Genomic DNA, 22,689 nt, shown 5'->3' with positions numbered 1-22,689 from the left:
AAACATTGGAAATAAACACAGTCACAATGCATATTACATCTGCTGTAACCGTAAAGAGATTTTGATATGCAGTTTCTCCTATGTTTCTAAGGTTTAACAAATATAATCTTTAAAAAATTAGAGACCAATTTTTAACCACTAGTTATGCGAAGATAAAAAGAGTAAAATGATACAAATCTTCTGTAGGGCAATACAAGAACAGTTATCAGAAGCCTCAAAAGTCGGCCTACACTTTGGATAAGCAATTCAAATTCTAGAAATTTAACCTAAATCCATAATCACAGATTAACATCCAAAGATTATCTAAAAGGATGTTCCCTGAATTAAAAATGAAACAAAAACTAAAGACAGCCTCAATAACCATCAAGAGGAAATTGGCTAAATAAATTTTGGTACATTAGTAAACAATATTATGCAGATGTTAAAAATCAATATGTGTATCTATAGTACTTGATGAAAATGCCATTAATATAAAAAGACACACAGACACATACAAAATTTTAATTTTGGGGAAATGTATTTCCTAACTTAAACCTGGGTAGAAAAGTTATGGTTGATTATAATTTTCTTCTTTATACTTTTCTGTATTATCTGAAAAAGCCAAGTAAAAGGTTTATAATAATTCCAAAAATACTACACAATTATATGCTAAAGGAATTACTTATGACATGTTACTTTAATCAGTAATTTAGAAACCTACATCATGAACATATCAACTCAATTATTTGATTATTTATAACCTATAATTTTAACAGGAGGAGAGAAAGGACAGAACCAAGACCACAAAAAGACTTAATAAAGACTGCAGTCATTTAGTTGAGCCTAAAATGTAATGTCCTTTAGATCATCAACACAAAAAACCTAACAATATTCATTCAGTATCCATAGCTGATAAAAGTGCTCCCTGAGTCACTTTAGAAACACAGAAAAGTATAAATGTATTATATTCTAGCTATGTTTAATATAAAAGCAAAACAACTAAAATCAGGTAATATAGGTTACATTTGTTGTGCCTTTCAATCCATTATTATACAGTCATGCATCACATGATGTTTCAGTCAACAATGGAGTACATGTAAGATGGTGGTACCATAAGATTATACCACGTTTTTACTGTATCTTTTCTATGTTTAGATACACAAATATTTATCATTATTACAACTGCCTATAGTATTCAGTACAGTAACATGTTGTACAAGTTCGTAGCCTAGGAGCAATATGCTATATCATACAGTGTAGATATGTAGTAGGCTATATCCCCTAGGTTTGTGTAAGTACACTCTATAAAGTTCATATGATAAAATCACCTATCAATGCATTTCTCAGAAGATATCCCTTTTGTTAAGTGATGCAAGACTGTATAAGTAAAACATACAAAAAAGCTTTCCATAAAACCGTATTTTTTTGTTCTAAAACTGTATAAACAGGAAGGTGAAGCAAGATGGCAGACTAGAATACTCCACCAGTTATCCCCTCTTCCCCTGCAATGACACCAATTTAACAACTATCTACATAAAAAAGCACCTTCATAAAAACAAAAAAAGCAGGTGAGTACTCACAATACCTGGTTTTAACTTTATTATTACTCAAAGAGGCACTGAAGAAGTAGGAAAAACAGTCTTGAATCATCAATGAATGTTACCTTTCCCCCATTCTCTGGCAGTGGCCACACAGCATGAAGAGAGAATCTGTATCTTTGGGAGAGGGAGAGCACAGCAATTGTGAGACTCTGCATTGAACTCAGGGCTGCCCTGTTATAACAGAAGGCAAAACCAAACTGAACTCAGTGGATGCTCACCCACAGAGGGTGTATTTAAACCACCTCTAGCCAGAGCAGAACTGCCTATCCCAGAAGTCAGAACCCGAGTTATGGCAAGACTTGTCACCTCAGGCTGGAGTGTGCTGGGGCCCAAATAAGCTTGAAAGGCAGTCTAGGCCACAAAGTCTGCAAATCGTAGGTGAATCCTGGGGCTGAACTGGCTCAGAGCCAGCGGACTAGAGAAACACACAACCTATTGAGATACCAGCCAGGATGGCTAGGGAAGTGCTGGCGCCACCTCTCTTCTAACCCCAGGCTGCACAGCTTGTGGCTCCAAAAGAGACCCCTTCCTTCTGCTTAAGGAGCGGAAAGGAAAGACTGGGGAAGACTGTCTTACGTCTTGGCTACCAGCTTAGCCACAGGGAGACAGGTGCCTAGTCAGGGTTGTGAGGTCCCCTTTCCAGGTCCTAGCTATCAGATGACATTTCTAGATACACCCTGGGCCAGAAGGAAAACTACTGCCTCTAAGGGAAAGACCTAGTCCAAGCAGTATTCATCACCTGCTAAGTGAAGGGCCCTTGGGCCCAGACAGTACACTGTAGGCCTTGAGTGAGACTCTAAGACTTGCTGACTTCAGGTGAGACTCAGTGCATTCTTAGCTGTTGTGGCTATTGGGTGAGACTCTTGCTTGAGAAAGTAGAGGGAAAAGTAAAGGGGACTTTGTTTTGCACAATAGGTACTAGCTCTGTCACAGAAGAGTAGAACACCAAGCAGGTTTTTGGGCACCACAATTCCAGGCCTTGGCTCTTGGATGGCATTTCTGGACCTGCTCTGGAAAGAGGCGAGCCCATTAACCTGAAGCATGAGCCCCAGGCCAGGCAGCATTCACCACAAGCTGATGGAAGAGCCCTTGGGTCTTAAAGGAATATCAACAGTAGCCAGCCAGTACTCTCTGTGGGCCTGTGGTAGCAGTAGCCATGGGGTAAGCCTCCTCTGTCTTTCAAAATGGGATGGATGAGTGGGAAGGACTATATCTCATGCTTTTAGTGCTAGCTTAGCCACAGTACAACGGAACACCAGGTAGATTTCTAAAGTTTTCGATTCTAGTGCCTAGTTCCCAGACAGCAACTCTAGACCTACCCTGGTCTGGAGGAACTCACCATCCTAAAGGGAAGGACACAGGGCCAGCTGGCTTAGCCACCTGCTGATTTTAGAGCCTCAGGGCCTTGAGTGAACATATGCAGTAGCCAGGGAGACACTTAGTACTGTGCTGACTTCAGGTCTGATCCAGCACAGTCCTAGAGGTGGTGGCCACCAAAGTGCTTGTGTCACTCTACCGCCAGCTCCAGGTGGCTCAGAACAAAGAGAGAAACTCCATTTGTTTGGGAAAAAGTCAGAGGAGAGAACAATAGTCTCTGCCTGGTAATTCTGGGAATTCTTCTAGATCTTGTCTAAGACCATCAGAAAGCGGTACTTCTATAAACCCACAAGAACCACACTACTGCTGGGATTTGGGGGCTGACTGATGCAGATACAGTTTAAATCACAACACTGAAGTCCTTTCATACTGGAAAGCCTTCCCAAGAAGGACAGGTACAAACAAGAACAGACTGGGATGACTATAATAAGTGCATAATTCTTTAATGCCCAGACACAAAGATTGAACAGTATCAACAATGTCCTAAAAAAAATGATCTCACCAAAGGAGCCAAATAAGACACCAGAGACCAATCTTGGAGAAAAAGAGATATGTGTCCTTTCAGACAGAGAAATCAAAATAGCTGTTTTGAGGAAATTCCAAGAAATTCAAGATAACACAGGGAAGGAATTCAGAATTCTATCTGATAAATTTAAGACAGAGATTAAAATAATTAAAAAGAAGCAGAAATTATGGAGCTCAAAAATGCAACTGACATATTGAAGAATACATCAGAGTCCTTTAATAGCAGAACTGATCAATCAGATGAAAGAATTAGTGAGCCTGAAGACAGACTATTCAAATACAATCAGAGGAAACGAAAAAAAAAAAAAAAAAAAAAAACGGGCCTACGGTATCTAGAAAATAGCCTCAAAAGGACAAGTCTAAGAGTTACTGGCCTTAAAGAAGAGGTAGAGAAAGAGATAGGGGTAGAGTTTATTCAAAATATAGTAACAGAGAATCTCCCAAACTTAGAAGAAAAAGGTATGAGTATCCAAGCACAAGAAGGTTACAAAACACTATGCAGATTTAACCCAAAGATTATTACCTGACGGCATAATCAAATTCCCAGAGGTCAAGGATTTTAAAAAAGGATCCTAAAAGCAGTAAGAGAAAAGAAATATAATATACAATGGAGCTTCAGCAGACTTTTCAGAACAGGGCAGTGACTTGACATATTTAAAGTGCCAAAGAAAAAAAAACCTTTTCCCTAGAGTAGTATATCTTGTGAAAATATCCTTCAAACATGAAGGAGAAATAAAAACTTTCCCAGACAAACAAAATCAATTTCATCAATACCACACCTGTCCTACAAGAAATGCTAAAGAGAATGCTTCAATCAGAAAGAAAAGGACATTAAAGAGCAATAAAAACTTATCTAAAAGTACAAAATTCACTGCTAATGATAAGTACACAGTAAAACACAGAATATTATAATGCTTAACTATGCTGTGTAAACTACTCTTAAGTAGAAAAGACTAAACAATGAACCAATAAAAACAATAATCACAAAAATTTTTCAAGAAACAGATAGTACAATAAGATAAAAACAGAAACAATTTTTAAAAAAGCAGGAGACAAAGTTATACTAGAGTTTAACTTGATAGAGTGTAGAATTTTTATTAGTTTTCCTTTGCTTATTTGTTTGTTTATGCAAACAGTGTTGTTATTGGCTTAAAATAACAAGTTACAAGATAGTATTTACAGGCATCATGGTAACTTCAGAAAACAAAACAAGCATGCGCGCACGCACGCACACACACACACACACACACACACACACACAAAATCATGTATCACCAGAGGCCGGGTGCGGTGGCTCAAGCCTGTAATCCCAGCACTTGGGGAGGCCAAGGCAGGTGGATCATGAGGTCAAGAGATCGAGACCATCCTGGTCAACATGGTGAAACCCCGTCTCTACTAAAAATACAAAAAAAAAAAAAAAAAAGTAGCTGGGCATGGTGGCACATGCCTGTAATTCCAGCTACTCAGGAGGCTGAGGCAGGAGAATTGCCTGAACCCAGGAGGCAGAGGTTGCAGTGAGCCGAGATTGCGCCATTGCACTGCAGCCTGGGTAACAAGAGTGAAACTCGGTCTCAAAAAAAAAAAAAAAAAAAAAAAAAAAAAAAATCATATCACCAGAGAAAATCACCTTCACTAAAAAGAAGACAGGAAAGAAGACTGCAGAACAACCAGAGAACAAATAACAAAATGGCAGGAGTAAGTCCTTACTTATAAACAATAACATTAAATGTAAACAGACTAAACTCTCCAATCAAAAGACACAGAATGGCTGAAGAGATATTAAAAAAAAAAAGAAACAAACAAACAAAAAAAACAAAATCCCATGATTAGTTACACACTTCACCCCTAATGATACACAAAGACTGAAAATAAAAGGATGGAAAAAGATAATCCATGACAATGGAAACCAAAAAAGATCAAGAGTCACTATACTAATATCAGACAAAATAGATTTCAAGACAAAAAGTATAAGAAGAAAAAAACAAGGTCACTATGTAATGATAAAGGAGTAGATTCAGCAAGAGGATATAACGATTGTAAATATATATGCACCCAACACTGGAGCACTGGGGCATATAAAGCAAGTATTATTAGGGCCAAAGATAGAAATAGACTCCAAAACAGTAACAGCTGAAGATTTCGATGACCCACTTTCAGCATTGGACAAGTCTTCCTGATGGGAAATTAGCAAAGAAACATCAGACTTAATCTGCACTAAAGATAAAATGGGCCTAATAGATATTTACAGAACATCTCATCCCATGGCTACAGATACACATTCTTTTCCTGAGCACATGGATCATAATCAAGAATAGACCTTATGTTAAGTCACAAAACAAGTCTTAAAATGGTTTTAAAAAACTAAAATATCAAGCATCTTCACTGACCACAATGGAATAAAACTATAAATCAGTAACAAGAGGAATTCTGGAAACTATACAAACACACAGAAATTAAACAATATGCTCCTGAATGACCAGTGGGGTCAATGAAGAAATTAAAAAAGAAAATTTAAAATTTCCTGGAAAAAACCATACCCAAACCCATGAGATACACTGAAAGCAGTACTAAGAGGAAAGTTTACAGCAATAAGCACCTACATCAAGAAGTAGAAAAACTTCAAATAAACAACCCAATGATATACTTAAAGAACTAGAAAAGCAAGAGGAAACCAAACCCAAGATTAGCAGAAAAAAAAGAAAGAATAAACATCAGAGTGGAAATAAATGAAATTGAAATGAAGAGAACAATATAAAACATCCATGAAACAAGACAAAGAAATAAAGGGCATCCAAAAAGGAAAGGAGAAAATCAAGTTATCTTTGTTTGCAGATGATAACCTTGTATTTGGAAAAATCTGAAGACTAATGAAAACTATTCAAACTGACAAATTTGGTAAAGTTGCAAGACAAATCAAAATACAAAAATCAGCAGCATTTTTATATGCCAACAGTGAACAATCTGAAAAAGAAACCTAGAAAATAATCTCATTTACAATAGCCACAAATAAAATTAAATATCCAGGAATTAACTAAAAAAGTGAAAGAGCTCTACAATGAAAACTATAAAACACTGATGTAAGACACTAAACATGACACACAAAAAATAGAAGATATCCTATGCTGATGGACTGAATCACTGTTGTTAAAATGTCCTTAATACTCAAAATAACTAAAGATTTAGTGTAAGCCCTATCAAAATACCAATGACATTCTTCACAGAAATAGAAAAAAGTAATTCTAAAATTCATATGGATTCACAAAAGACCCAGAAAAGACAAAGCTACCCTAAGCATAAAAGAACAAAACTGGGAGATGATCCAAGATAGTCGAATAAGAACAGGGAGATGAACCAAGATAGTTGAATATGAACAGCTCTGGATTGCAGTTCCCAGCAAAAACACAGAGGGTGAGTAATCACTGCATTTCCAAATGAATTTTTACTGCCCACAGACCAGGAGATTCCTGGGCTGAAAGGTGCCACAAGTCTCCAGTATGGCTGATTCAGCTGGAATAGCAGGTCTCCACACAAAAACTCACACAAATCTGGGCACCATTTCAATTGGTGCCTGGAATGCCTGGGAGACAGAGTCACCTGTTCAACTGAAAAAAGGGGGCTGAAACAGGGAGCCAGGTGATCTGGCTCAGCTGGTCCCACCCCCCACAAAGACCAGCAATCTGAAATGCTCTGAACTGAGAGTTTCAAAGCAAGCACAGCTGGACCCGGAACAGTCCAGCTCTGTGGGAAGAAGGGCATCCACCATTACCAAGGCAGTCCACCACTACCGAGGCAGTCCACATTAAGAAGGCAGTCCACCATTACCAAGGCAGTCTGCCATTACCAAGGCAATCCACCATTACCGAGGCAGTCCGCCATTACAGAGACAGTCCGCCATTACTGAGGCAGACTGCCATTACTAAGGCAGTTCTAACTATACCCCTATGAACAAAACTGCAAGGAAGTTCACACAGCAGCTGGGCAGAGCCCACGGCAGCTCAGCCCAGCTGGCAGACTGTAACTAGGCTACCTCCTCGCTGGGCAGGACATCTCTGAAAAAAGGCAACAGCACGTTAGGGACTTATAAATGAAGCCCCATCTTCCTGGGATAGGGCACCTGGGATTAAAAGGTGGTTATGAGTTCCACTGCAGCAGCCTTAAACGTACCTGACCAGAAGAAGTTGAAACCTGAATAGACCAATAAAGTCTGAAGTTGAGGCAGCAATTAATAGCCTACCAACCAAAAAAATTCCAGGTCTGGACAGGTTCACAGCTTATTTCTACCATACATACAAAGAAGAACTGGTACCATTCCTGTTGAAACTATTCCAAACAATACAAAAAGAGGGAATCCTCTCTAAGTCTTTCTATGAGACCAACATCATCCTGTTACCAAAACCTGGCAGAGACACAACTAAAAAAGATTAAATGCTCCTGCACAGTAAAGGCCACAATCAACAAAATGGAGAGACAACCCACAGAATGGGAGAAAATATCTGCACACTGCCCATCTGACAAGGGATTAATAACTCAAATATGTAAGGAGCTGAAACAACTCTGTAGCATAAATGGCTGTTGAATTTTGTCAAAGGCCTTCTCTGCATCTTTTGAGATAATCATGTGGTTTTTTTGTCTTTGGTTCTGTTTAGGTAGTGAATTACGTTTATAGGCTTGTATATGTTGGACCAGCCTTGCATCCCCGGGATGAAGCTTACTTGATCATGATGGATAAACTTTTTGATGTACTGTTGCAGTCAGTTTGCCAGTATTTTATTGAAGATTTTTGCATCTATGTTCATCATGGATATTGGCCTGAAGTTTTCTTTTCTTGTTGAGTCTCTGCCGGGTTTTGGTAACAGGATGATGTTGGTCTCATAAAATGATCTGGGAAGGATTCCCTCTTTTTGGATTGTTTGGAATGGTTTCAGAATGAGTGGTACCAGCTCCTCTTTGTATGTCTGGTAGAATTCGGCTGTGAACCCATCTGGACCCGAGCTTTTTTTTGGTTGGTAAGCTATTAATTGCTGCCTCAACTTCAGCCCTTGTTACTGTTGTATTCAGGGTTTCGACTTCTTCCTGGTTTAGCCTTGGGAGTGTGTAAGCGTCCAGGAATTTACCCAGGTTTACTGGTTTATGTGCATAGAGTTGTTTGTAGTAATCTCTGATGGTGGCTTGTATTTCTGTGGAATCTGTGGTGATATCATGTTTATTTTTTTTTATTGCATCTATTTGATTATTCTCTGTTTTCTTTTTTATTTAATCTGGCTAGTGGTCTATTTCGTTGATCTTTTCAAAAAACCAGCTCTTGGATTTACTGATTTTTTTTTAAGGATTTTTTGTGTCTCTGTCTCCTTCAGTTCTTCTCTGATCTTAGTTATTTCTTGTCTTCTGCTAGCATTTGAGTGTTTTTTTTTTTTTTTTTTTTGATCTTGCTCCTCTGTTACTGTCAATTCATCAGACTCATTCTCCATCCTGCCTTGTTCCCTTGCTGGTGAGGAGTGGTGATCCCTTCGAGGAGGAGAGGCATTCTGATTTTGGGTGTTTTCATCCTTTTTGTGTTTGTTTCTTCCCATCTTTGTGGATTTATCTACCTGTGGTCTTTGTAGTTGGTGACTTTCAGATGGGGTCTCTGAGTGGACGTCCTTTTTGTCCTTGAAGTTCTTTCTTTCTGTTGTTTGGCTTAGTCTTGGGAGTGTGCAAGTGTCCAGGAATTTATCCATTTCTTCCAGATGACTGGTTTACGTGCATAGAGTTGTTTGTAGTAATCTCTGATGGTAGTTTGTATTTCTGAGGAATCAGTGGTGATCTCCCTTTTTAGTTTTTTATTGCATCTATTTGAGTCTTCTCTCTTTTTTATTACTAGCTAGTGGTCTATTTTGTCGATCTGTTCAAAAAACAGCTCCTGGATTTATTGATTTTTTGAACAGATTTTTGTGTCTCTGTCTCCTTCAGCTCTGCTCTGATCTTAGTTATTTCTTGTCTTCTGCTTGCTTTTCAGTTTTTTTGATCTTGCTCCTCTAGCTCTTTCAATTTTGATGATAGGGTATGTTGATTTATTTCCTTGTTTCTCATATGGGCATTTATTGCTATAAATTTCCCTCTAGACACTACTTTAAATGTGTCCCATAGGATCTGGTACATTGTGTCTTCATTCTCATTGGTTTCAAAGAACATTTTTATTTCTGCCTTCATCTCATTGTTTATCCATTCGTCATTCACGAGCAAGTTCTTCAGTTTCCATGTGATGGTGCAGTTTTGAGTGCTTTTCTTAATCCTGAGTTTTAATTTGATTGCACTGTGGTCTGAGAGACTGTTTGCTATGATTTCCATTCTTTTGCATTTGCTGAGGAATGATTTACTTCCATGTATGTGGTCAATTTTGGAGTAAGTACAATGTGGTGCTGAGAATGTGTATTCTGTGGACTTGTGGTGGAGTGCCCTGTAAATGCCTATTAGGTTTGCTTGGTCCGAAGCTGCATTCAAGTCCTGGATATCCTTGTTGACTTTTTGTCCCATTGATCTGTCCAATATTGTCAGTGGAGTGTTAAAGTATCCCACTATTATTGTGTGGGAGTCTAAGTCTCTTTGTAGGTCATTAAGAATTTGCTTTATGCATCTGGGTGCTCCTGCATTAGGTGCATGTATATTTAGGAGAGTTAGCTCTTCTTGTTGCATTGATCCTTTTACCATTATGTAATGCCCTTTGTCCCTTTTGATCTTTGTTGGTTTAAAGTCTATTTTACCAGAGACTGGGATTGCTACTCCTGCTTTTTTTTGCTCTCCATTTGCTTGGTAAATCTTCTTCCATCCCTTTACTTTGAGTCTATGTGAGTCTTTTCCTGTGAGATGGGTCTCCTGCATACAACACACCGATGGGTCTTGACTTTTTATCCAGTTTGCCAGTGTCTTTTGATTGGGGCATTTATGCCTTTTACATTCAACGTCAATATTGTTATGTTTGAATTTGATCCTGCCATTTTGTTACTGGCTTGTTGTTTTGCCCGTTAGTTGATGTGGCTTCTTCATTGTATCATTGTTCTTTACCACTTGGTACATTTTTGCAGTGGCTGGTACTGGTTGTTCTGTTTCCTGTTTAGTACTTCCTTCAGTAGCTCTTGTAAGGCAGGTCTTGTGATGAAATCACTCAGCAATTGCTTGTCTGTAAAGGATTTTGTTTCTCCTTCACTTACAAAGCTTAGTTTGGCCGGATATGAAATTCCAGGTTGAAAGTTTTTTTCTTTAAGCATGTTTAATACTGGCCCACACTCCCTTCTAGCTTGTAGGGTTTCTGCAGAGAGACCCGCTGTGAGTCTGATGGTCTTCCTCTGTGGGTGACTCAACCTTTCTCTCTGGCTGCCCTTGGGAGTTTTTCCTTCATTTCAACTCTGGTGAATCTGACAATTAGGTGCCTTGGGGTTGCTCTTCTTGAGGAATATCTTTATGGTGTTCTCTTTATTTCCTGGATTTGAATGTTGACCTGCCTTGTTAGGCTGGGGAAGTTCTCTTGGATATTATCTTAAAGAGTGTTTTCCAACTTGGATTCATTCTCCCTGTCACATTAAGGTACACCGATCAAGTGTAGATTAGGTCTTTTCACATAATCACATAGTTTTTGGAGGCTTTGTTCATTTCTTTTCACTCTTTTTTCTCTAATCTTGCCTTCTCATTTTATTTCATTGATTTGATCCTCTATCTCTGATATCTTTCTTCTGCTCGATCGATTTGGTTGTTGAAACTTGTGTATGCCTCATGCAGTTCTTGTGCTGTGTTTTTCAGCTCCATCAAGTCGTTTATGTTCGTCTCTAGGCTGGTTATTCTAGTCAGCATTTCGTCTAATCTTTTTTCAAGGTTCTTAGTTTCTCTGCATTGGGTTAGACCATGGTCTTTTAACTCAGAGAAGTTTGTTATTATCCACCTTCTGAAGCCTACTTCTGTCAATTAGTCAAATTCATTCTCTGTCTTTTTTTGTTGCCTTGATGGTGAGGAGTTGCGATCCCTGGGAGGAGAAGAGGTATTCTGTTCTTTGATGGTTTCATGCTTTTTGCGCTTTTTTCCCATCTTCGTGGATTTATCTCCCTTTGATCTTTGAAGTTGCTGATTACCAGAGGAGTCTCTAAGTGGACTTTTTTTCTGTTGAGGTTGGAGCTGTATCTTTTTTGGCCTGTAGAGGGTATTGCTGGGCTGTCTTGGGTTCAGTCAGGTTGTTGGGTAAGTGGCTCTTCGCTGGAGTTTGAAGCAGGTGGAATTGGTCCCACCTTCCCAATGGTGTCTATGCCAGAGCTGGATCTTCCTGGTTGGAGTCAAACTGGTGTATTTGCTGCCAAGCTCTCTAGCAAGGGCTTCAGTCTGAGTTCTGTGGAGGTGGGGTCTGCCAGGCCTTATGGTCTGTTTCCCTGCTTTCAACTCTGCCTCCCTTTGTGGGATGGTCCATCCGCTGGCATTAATCCAAACTTCTGCCCAGGTCTATGCAACAACTTGCCATGCCTGGTGGGACCCGCTGCTCAGATTTGCATCAACAACCCATGGCGCCCCACAGTCTCACAGGGCTCTCATGGACCATGGGTTGTATGAGGGATGAGGTAAGGACAGGATTCAAATCGGAGCACCAAGGGGGTGAGGTCCCCCAACCCTCTGAGCTGGCTGTACATTTCAGGTGGGGACACGCCAACCCTCTCATCTTGATTTGTCCCCCTGGGTGGCTCTTACCCTGTGGCTTCTTCCCTGGGCTATTTTCAGTGCCCTATCAGTCCCACCAAAACGAACTCGGCACCTCATTTGGACTTGTGAAGTCCTCTAGCCTTCTGCATCTCATTCACTGGGAGCTGCATTCTGGTGTTGCCTTCTCACGGCCATCTTGGCACCCTCCCTCCAGAAATTAAAATTTTTATAAAAACTGGACTGGGCATGGTAGCTCATGCCTGTAATCCCAATACTTTGGGAGGCCAAGATGAGTGGATCACTTGAGGTCAAGAGTTTGAGACCAGCCTGGCCAACATGGTGAAACCCTGTCTCTACTAAAAATACCAAAAAAAATTAGCCAAGTGTAGTGGTGAGCACCTGAAATCCCAGCTACCGGGAGGCTGAGGCAGGAGGACTGCTTGAACCCGGGAGGCGGAGGTTACAGTGAGCTGAGATCCTGACAAAAGAATGAAACTCCATCTCAAAAAAAAAAATCCCATATAATAATAGTAACTAATATTTGTTGAATGCTTACTGTGGGGTAAACACTGCACACAAAGCACTGTACAAATCATGTCTCATTTAGTCCTCACAATAACTGTCTGCAGCAGATGCTACTATGAGCTACATTTTACACATGTGGAAATGGAAAAATAGAGAAGTTAACCTACAGTCAATAAGAAATCAACCAATGATTTGAAGCTGGGCAGGCCGACCTTCCAGAATACACATGCTTTATAACAAATTTCACCCTGGATTAAGCACTTGAACTGGACTTCAGCCACAGTGGTCTCAGCAAGACGTGTAAACTTTTAGCAGTAGACTCAAAATGCTATATGCATAATGACTGGTCAATAAAACAAAACAACCCAATGAAACCTCAACTTACAAATCACCATGCCCTGTACCAACAAAAGTGGAAAAATGTGTATTAAAATATACTGTTTTTGACTGATCTAGATTTTATTTTAAATATCACCCTTATTATGAAACATACTCACAAATGTTTCCAGTAATGCATCTGTTATTATTTGAACTACATCTTGTGCATGAGTGCTAGCTAGTGGGATGCTCTCTATTTTGCCTTCTGTGTGTCTGGCAAGCAGCAGGGCTGGAAGAGTTACAGCATATTTGTTTGACCTATGGAGAAAGGTAGTATTAAAATTCACAATCAAAATATAGCATGTCAAAAACACGAAAATTTAGGCTAGGAGGTCACAATGTGAGGCAGAAAATGGGAAGTCCTACTGCTAAGGGAAAAAATCAACTCAATTTCCAGACAAACTTATATTCTATGACAACCTAGATTAAAAGAAAGCAACAGGTAATAATCTATGACAAACTAGATGTTTAAAAAGCAACAAGGCAGTAATCTAGCCAGGTTTTTTTCTATGCAACTTACTCAACAAGAAAATAAATAAGATTTGGAACATGCTGAATGGTTCTCAATCTTTCTGGACTTGCTCACCACACTGCTGAATAAGAAAATGAGCATTTATGAGAAACCTACTATCTGCCAGCCACTATACTAGGTATTTCAATTATCTTTTTATTTAACTTTCAGAACTAAAGTGGCCATTATGACCTCATTTTACAGATGAGGAAATAGGGCTTAGAGAAAGATAAATGGCAGACACAGACTTCAAATGAGGTGTCCCTGACACAGACTCTGTTCCTGACAGAGTCTGTACTCTCTCCACTAAAACAAGAGCCCAAATCCACCCTCCCACAATCCCTTTCGCTAACTAAACCTAAAAGAAAATTATCTAAATAGGAAGAAAGCTTTGGGTAAAATTACTAGTGAAGTAGTCATGTATAATAACTTAATTCATACCAGAACAAAGTATAGACATTATAACATCATAAGCATTAATTGAGAGGCCAGTTTTCAGATCACTTAAAGAAGCCTCTTAGTTGACCAGTTGGTTATAAACAAAACACACTCTGAAAACTACTGGTTTAGCTCTTTGGACCATGGCTAAATGCACAACGACAGCACAGTAGAAGATGGTGGGTGATTACCCATTGTGAGATGGACAGTCCTCATATTTCCTGTCACCAGTGTTCAAGATGAAAGATTTAAGCTTAGAAATTACAATTAGAAATTTATAGTCAGAAGGTAAGACAAAACTACTGGGGCTTAGTAAAGTACACCTATACCTGAAAATGGGCCACAGAGGATGTGATGTGTATTAATAATAATCTCCAAATCTGCAGTTCAGTCCTTCATTCTACAGCAACTAAAATATTTTGGAAGTCCACAGAAGTCCAATCTTCTACAGATAAGGTAATTTAAGAGGCTTAAAAAGCACTGATTTTTAAACACACACAAACACACACACACACACACGGGAAAAATAAAAACTCAGATGTTCAAAAAGCAAAATTTCTCCCAAACTATGATAACTCCAAAGAACTCACACTGCAGATAATAGAACACAAAGAGGGGCTGGGAGCAGTGGCTCATGCCTGTAATCTTAGCATTTTGGAAGGTTGAGGCAGGGGGATTACGAGGTCAAGAGATGGAGACTATCCTGGCCAACATGATGAAATCCCATCTATACTAAAACTACAAAACTTAGCCAGGCATGGTGGCATGTACCTGTAGTCCCAGCTACTCAGGAAGCTGAGGCAGGAGAATCACTTAAACCCAGGAGGTGGAGGTTGCAGTGAGCCAAGATTGTGCCACTGCCTACCCTCCAGCCTGATGAGAGAGTGAGACTCCATCTCAAAAAAAAAAGAATCCAAATAGGATAATTTTTATAGGAGGATGGTGGTGAAGTACAAATATATAAAGAATCTAGGGCCAGGTGTGGTGGCTCACGCCTGTAATCCCAGCACTTTGGGAGGCCGAAGCAGGTGGATCACGAGGTCAGGAGATCGAGACCATCCTGATCAACATGGTGAAACCCCGTCTCTACTAAAAATACAAAAAATTAGCTGGGCATGGTGGTGCATGCCTGTAATCCCAGCTACTCAGGAGGCTGAGGCAGGAGAATTGCTTGAACCCAGGAGGCGGAGGTTGCGGTGAGCCGAGATCGCACCACTGCACTCCAGCCTGGGTAACAAGAGCAAAACTCTGTCTCAAAAAAAAAAAAAAGAATCTAAGGTACTTCTCAGGTGCTTTATTTCCCAAAAGGAAATATAAAATTTCTTTATATTGCTACCTTTTTTCCTCTACCAGCTGTATAAATATAAGCAATTATTAGATAACATTATTTTGCATAATTTCTTCCTCCCTAAAATTAAAAGAGCAATAAACTTACAGTAGCAAGACATCTTCTTCAGAATACATTCCAGTGATAACATATCCTTTTAGGTAGTTTCCTGCTTCACTAAAATCTTCTTTTGCTATAAATACATAGAGAAGACAAAAATCTGAAACCCTTATAATTATGTATGCTATTCAACTGATGAAGAGATTTACAGATGGTAGCAATTCATTAATAATTACAAATACAAATATTTAAGTACAGATGTCTTATATAATTAAGTGGTTCCAAAATAAATCTATATTCTCCTAATGACATGGGATTACTAAAAAAATGTCAATTGATATAGCACAATATGGCTTCCAAAACAAATGTACTCTAAATATAATTTATAAGATTTTCAGCATTCTAATCATACAGAATTACTGAATAAATACTTTTTCCTCTTGGTTTACTCCTATGGCAGAGTAAATGGAAACAGCTATCTTATGTGTAGCCTGAAAAGAGAAGCAGGTATGTAAAATGCTGTGCACATTATAACCACAAAATCTAAACGTGTCTATATGCATCAAAAAAACAGAAGACTGAAAATTTTAGCCCTCTAACAGTGTCTGTGTTAGGGTTGTACAATTTTAAGAGATTCTGTGTCTTTTAAAATACAATTCATACATTTTCTCTAATTCATCTTCATTAGTTTTGAACTTTCACTAATTTCTATTGTCTTTTCTCATTTGTTAGGATATATTCAAAATACAAACTATTTTTTCTGTAAGTTTCCAAATACATTTTCATAAACAGCATACTCTGGATTTTGTTAATAATGACTATCGTATAACCAAGAAGCAAGTCTGAATTAAATCATTGTTGACTAATGAGAAAAGCACAGGGTGGAAGTATAGGCCAAATGCTTGCCAAGTGAAGGCCAAATGATAGTTTAATTCATACATGAAAGACTCATAGCAGTCAAATAGAAAAACACTGATGGAAGAATGAGTCACAAAGCACCTACTAGGCTAAGCATGTTGAACCCAAAGATCTGTACTTCAGCAGTCAGCACTACATTCATCATGTAAGCATTCAACATCGTCAACATCGGGTAACCACAAGATTATTTTCTTTAAAAAGGGTACATACTTTCCATAAGATTGAGTAACACTGCTTGTAGGAAAGCAAACTTACTAGAGTAGCTCAGTAGGCAGCATGGAGAGCTCATTTACAATCACAGATTTAATGAAAAACTGGCCAGGTGCAGAGGCTCATGCCTGTAATACCAGCACTCTGGGAGGCCAGGCAGGTGGATCATGTGAGGACAGGAGTTTGAGACCAGCCTGGCCAACACGGTGAAACCCCATCTCCACTAAAATACAAAAATTAGCTGGGCATGGTGGTAAGTGCCTGTAGCCCTGGCTACTCAGGAGGCTGAGACATGAGAATTGCTTGAGTCTGGGAGGAGGGGGTTTCAGTGAGCCAAGATCGCACCACTAAAATCCAGCCTGGGTCACAGAGCAACACTCTGTCTCAAAAAAAAAAAAAAAAAAAAGAGAGAGAGAGAGAAACTCATTAAAATATTTTCTTTAGCCCCTACTACATCAAAGTAGAAAAGACTCATAAGAATATAAAAAACTCAAAAGGACTGTATGCTTGTCTTTTCATTTCTAAGAGAAAACAGAGTGAAATTCTAGTCAATAGATGAAATATATCTAAAGCAATGACATAACAGAATCTGTATTAGCTTTTCATTTTAGATAAGTAGCAGTAGAAAAGTACACCAATATTTCCATATAATTTCCTCATACAAAAGACTCTCTACTCTTGAGTATGTTTCTTGAAAAGTCTCTTCATAAATCTATGTGTTCATAAATCCTAAGTGACTCATAGGATGGGAAAATTTAGGACTGTAGATCTCAGAGGCATATCCATTTCCACTGAAGTAGAATGCATATTTTCCTCTGAACATTCAAACCATGCATACTCTCCTCCTTGGTAAAAATTGTGTCTATGTCAAAGTATATGACAACCTCAAATATGAGAAAGTACTCAATTATCTAAATAAAAAGAAACATAAAAAGCTTTTCAGCTACTATAAATATATTTTAATTACATAAAATAAGCACATTTACTTACCAATATTGCTTTTCTTCTACTATCACATCTTATTGAATAATTATTTTTATAGACACACACATATACACACATCTGTTTTTCAGCTCTGTCAGCAGGGAGAGTTGAGAAGCAAGAAAACCCGAGTAAGTAAAAGCATTCTTAACTTCTATATCGTACAAACTAGAAACATAAAAGAGATGGATAAACTCCTGGATACATACACCCTGTCAGGATTGAACCAGGAAGAAACTGATTCCCTGAACAAGACCAATAACAAATTCTAAAATTGAATCAGTAATAAATAGCCTACCAACCAAAAAAAGTCCAGGACCTAATGGATTCACTGCCAAATTCTATCAGACATAAAAAGAAGAGCTGATACCATTCCTACTGAAACTATTCCCAAAAATTAAGGAGTAGGAATTCTCCCCAGCTCATTCTATGAAGCCAGCATCATCCAGATACCATAACCTGTCAGAGAGGCAACAAAACCTCAGGCCAGTACTCCTGATCAACACTGAAAATTCTCAACAAAGTACATGCAGACCAAATCCAGTAGCATATCAAAAAGCTAATCTACCACAATCAAGTAGGCTTCATGCCTGGGATGCAAAGTTAGTTCAACATATGCAAATCAATAAATGTAATTAATCACATCAACAGAACTAAAGACAAAAATCACATGATTATCTAAGTAGATGTAGAAAAGGCTTTCAATAATATACTCCTTCATGTTAAAAACTCTCAATACACTAGTTATTGAAGAAATATACCTCAGTAAGAGCCATCTATGACAAACCCATAGTCAGCATCATACTAAACGGGCAAACGTTGGAAGCGATTCCCTTGAAAACTGGCACAAGAGAAGGATGCCCTCTCTCACCACTCTTACTCAACATAGTATTAAAAGTACTAGCTGGAGAAATCAGGCAAGAGAAAGAAATAAAGAGCATCCAGGCTGGGCACAGTGGCTCATGCCTGTAATCCCAACACCTTGGAAGGCTGAGGTGGGTAGATCACATGAGCTCAGGAGTTCAAGACTAGCCTGGGTAACATCCCTGTCTCTACTAAAAATACAAAACTTAGATCTCTACAAGGAGAATTATAAAACACTCTTCAAAGAAATCAGAGAAGACACAAACAAATAGAAAAACATCCCAAGGTCATGAATGGGAAGATACAGTATCATTAAACTGGCCATACTGCCCAATCTACAGATTCAATGCTATTCCTATCAAACTACCAATGATATTTCTCAAAGAAATAGAAGAAAACTATTTTAAAAATCATATGAAACTCAAAGAAAGTTGAACATTATTTTCTGACAATGTTTTTCATGTAATTTTGCATATTAAATAAACCTGTTTATCTCTCTTTTGGATACTGCAGGGGCCCTCTGTAACGTATCAAAGTTAGTTTGAGATCAAAAAGACTTCACTTAAAATTTTAAATTTGATTTTGGGAAGCCCATTAAATTTATGTCAAAAATTTAAAACACTTATCAAAGTCAATCACAGGTCACTGTAAAATAAATCATTTATTTAGCCAAAGTAATAATGAAAAGGTTTTAAAAGCAAAGACCTTTATTCCTTGATTTTAAAAAAAGACTATTTTTAAAAATTAAAAGACAAATAAAGACAGAATATGTCTCTTCTCTCTCCCTTTTCTGAGAGTTTATTCAAAAGGTGAATAAAAGTGTTTTACTTTATCTTATTAGTATTACACAAAATTTACGTGCAAAAGAGAAAAATTTTTACTCTTGTATTAGTGTATTATCAATTCTAATGCTGATTTTAATAAAAACGTATAAACAAATCTAATTTCAATAACCTTTTAATCACACAAGATTGTAAAATAAACTTTTTGTAATCCCATAAAAATTTTGAAGTTTTTAAAAACTTTCTGTAATTTAATCTATTTTTTATTCCTTTCATTTGAAACAATCTGTAACTTCTAAATTTTTTTCTCACATTTTTATGTCTTTATAACTTTCCTCACCAAAAATATATTGTGCTTTTTTAATAGACTCTTTATTTAGAATTGTTTCTCTTACACTTAGTAGTTTTAATTATGTATGTTGACTATAATTTTGACTCTTAGTAATCCAAATTTTTGGTAAAAACCTAGAAATTAATTTTGAATAGTTTTATATCAATCTTTGTAGATGAAAATCATTTTATATTTTTAGAAAGATTTGTTAACAAAATTAAAATATCTAAATATATTTAGCTTTTTAGATCATATAAAAATAAGATGTCAAAGTGCATAAACAGACCTATATTTAATAATTAATGCTTTAGTATTTTAACTTATTTAGGAATGACTCAGACATTTTATTATTTAATATAACATGACTTTAAGATTAATTATTGGAGAAAAAAGGAAATTATGACACAGGTACCCTCCTCAATGTCTTTCTCAGTTGTCCTAGGTCCTGAGTATCCACCTGATGGCTATAAAGGGCAGGGCTCTGTTGGGTCCTAAATTTACATACCAGATGGCAGGACAGAAGACAGAGCTGTGAAGAGCATAGCTGGAGGGTGTGACTACTCCCAGCATGGCTGTGAGGCAAATCTGGGCCAAGCAAGGAACAACACAGGGCCCTGCAGATGGTGGCCTAAGCATTGACAACATGTCTCCAGGCCTCACCATGGCCACCTGTCTAGACCCCAGAATCTTGAAGCTCAAAACCAAAGACCGGCTTGTAGTAAGATGTGTGCAAAGTTCTGGGGAAGCCCAACAGCCAGCATTAGCCCACAGACAAATGAAGTGCCAAAAATATAGAAAATTAGCAGTTTTATGACCTTAAAATATGTAAAGATAGAATAAACCTGTCAGACCAGTAGAACTAGGCAAAAATGTCTGAATTACATTTAAGTTACACTCTTGAAGCCATTTTTACCTTATTAACAACTTTAAAACTAGCTTTATTTACCAAATATCACACATACATATAACATACAGACATAGAGACATCCAGACAGAAACAGATTATATGGCTTTTATAAAAAATTTTTATTTGCTAGCTCTTAAATGATTTCTCTCTTTTTTTTGAGCCTATAGTCAGCAAGTTCTTTATTTTTTTTGTTTACTTATTTATTTTTTAGAGACATGGTCTTGCTATGTAGCCTAGCAGCCTAATCCCTCTTGCTGGGATTACAGGCTGCCTTTTTTTTTGAGACAGTCTCACTCCGTCATCCAGGCTGGAGTGCAGTGGTGCAATCTCGGCTCACTGCAACCTCTGTCTCCCAGGTTCAAGCAATTCTTGTGCCTCAGCCTCCAAAGTAGATGTAATTACAGGCACATGCCACCATACCTGGCTAATTTTTGTATTTTTAGTAGAGACAGAGTTTGACCATGTTAGTCTCAAATCCCCTACCTCAAGTGATCTGCCCACCTCGGCCTCCCAAAGTGCTGGGATAATAGGCATGAGCCACTGGGCCTGGCCCTGGCTACCTTTTATAAAGAGTCTTTTAAAAGAGGCAGTAAAAATATTGAAATCTTTTCAGAAGCTTCTGCATACCAACAGGCATCCCTGAATAAGCCTAATTAGAGAGTCTTCATTTTTAAATGTGCTTCTAAAGTATAGCATTTTTCATTTGAAATGTTCTATTGTAACTTTAAATTATCTTTAGTATTTTGCCATTTTTTATAAGTGTTTGCAGGTAGTTGTAGCCAGAAAGCGGAGTACTCAGTTCTTTAGAAATTAAGGATCTCATTTTTATGGTGAATCTTGGCTTTGGCTCTCAGATTTCCTTGATCAACTTAGTCAATGACTTTTTTTCTACCTATTAGTGCAAGAAAAAGAAACAAAGGGGATAGAACACAAAAGTCCCTGCAAACATCTGAAAGCTGAAGTTCACACTACCTGCAGTATTGCCATTTAATGTCAGTTTCTGTCTGACTCAAACATCTGAGACCTCTAACTAGATCTAAGTCAGTTAATTATCAGATCTAATTTGATCCTGGACCCAGTCCAATCTCTGTAGCAACTTCCAAACCCAGTCCAGATTTTAAAATTTGCTCAAACAAACTCAGACAGCTCAAAACACGAAGATGTGGAGCTTCAAAGTCTGAAAGAGAACTTACCCACAATCCCCAGTGGCTGAGAGAGAGCAATGGACACAATGGGCCCAGTGGGTACCCCACTTGGTCACTTGATGCTTCTAGAGGTGGCTGGAAGTTCTACTATAGGTCCCATTTCTGATACCATTTGTTAAAAGAAAAACTTTAGACAAACTGAATTTAATAGAGTTTAACTGAGCAAAGAACCATTTGCCAGGTGGGCAGCCCCTTCAAATCAGAATAGGTTCATAGCAACTCCGGTGCTACCATGCAGTCAAAAAGGATTTACAGACAGTAAGAGGAAAGTGATGGACAGAAAACAGAAGAGAGGTGCAGAAATAGCTAGACTGGTTATAGCTGACATTTGTCTTATTTGAACATAATTTAAACAGTTGGCCACCTCTGATTGACCAAAACTTGATGAGTGATTTAAGAGCCGGTTATAGTCTGTTTATACATCTAGTTAGATTACAGTTCACTATTTATAGAGAAACCTTTAGGCTGAACTTAAAATACATAAGGAAGCAGGTTTAGGCTAAATTTAACCAGAGTTAGCTTTTATTAGCAAAACATACATTTATATAAAAATGTTAATAAATTCATAAAAATTTTATCATTATTTATTCTCTCTTCAATAGATGTTGATAGTCCAGCTACTAACATATTAATGTTTGCAAACAATGAAAACAAAAAAACTAAAAGAAATAAAAAGGAATGAATCTCTAACAGAAAATGTTGTGAACAATCCAGCGAAACAATGAAGTATAATATCCAGACTATGTCATTTTAGCATACCAGAACTACCTTTAAATAATTTAACATTATGTTTTTGACTTTCATTGTGAGATGACTACATGTATATTTTATCATCTTTTGGGTAAAAATATGATCAAGTACACCATTTCTGATGTTGATTCCCTATGTAAAAAACAATATATGAAAAATTATTTTCAGTATGTGAATTAGGAAAAAGTTTTCTCTGTGGATTAATCAGCATCCTAACTTGTGTGTTGCAATTTATTACGTATGATAATAGGTGGCAAAAATTTCATCTTTTTGTTTCTGATTGCTACCAGATGGCTTGGGACTAAGTTTTATGATAAACGACAGTGTTTTCAGACTTTCTATATAATTGTCCCTTACTGTTTTAT

At 37.7% G+C, this 22,689-nt stretch overlaps 1 protein-coding gene across 3 annotated transcripts in view; it reads right to left on the bottom strand.

Moving 5' to 3' along the window:
- TXNDC16 (thioredoxin domain containing 16) overlaps positions 1-22,689 on the bottom strand; it is a 130,532-nt gene that overhangs the window by 29,708 nt on the left and 78,135 nt on the right. For all 3 annotated transcript variants that reach the window (XM_039469220.2, XM_074393931.1, XM_039469221.2), the window contains exons 17-18: positions 15,425-15,509; positions 13,160-13,298 (exon numbers count right to left, since the gene is read on the bottom strand). In XM_039469220.2, coding sequence (XP_039325154.1) covers positions 13,160-13,298; positions 15,425-15,509 — 224 coding nt within the window. The remainder of the gene's footprint in view (positions 1-13,159; positions 13,299-15,424; positions 15,510-22,689) is intronic.

Source organism: Saimiri boliviensis, chromosome 2 (genome assembly GCF_048565385.1).
Source record: "Saimiri boliviensis isolate mSaiBol1 chromosome 2, mSaiBol1.pri, whole genome shotgun sequence".
NCBI lineage: Eukaryota > Metazoa > Chordata > Mammalia > Primates > Cebidae > Saimiri > Saimiri boliviensis.
Note: the sequence above shows the minus strand (reverse complement) of the source record. Positions and strands in the feature narration are given on the sequence as shown.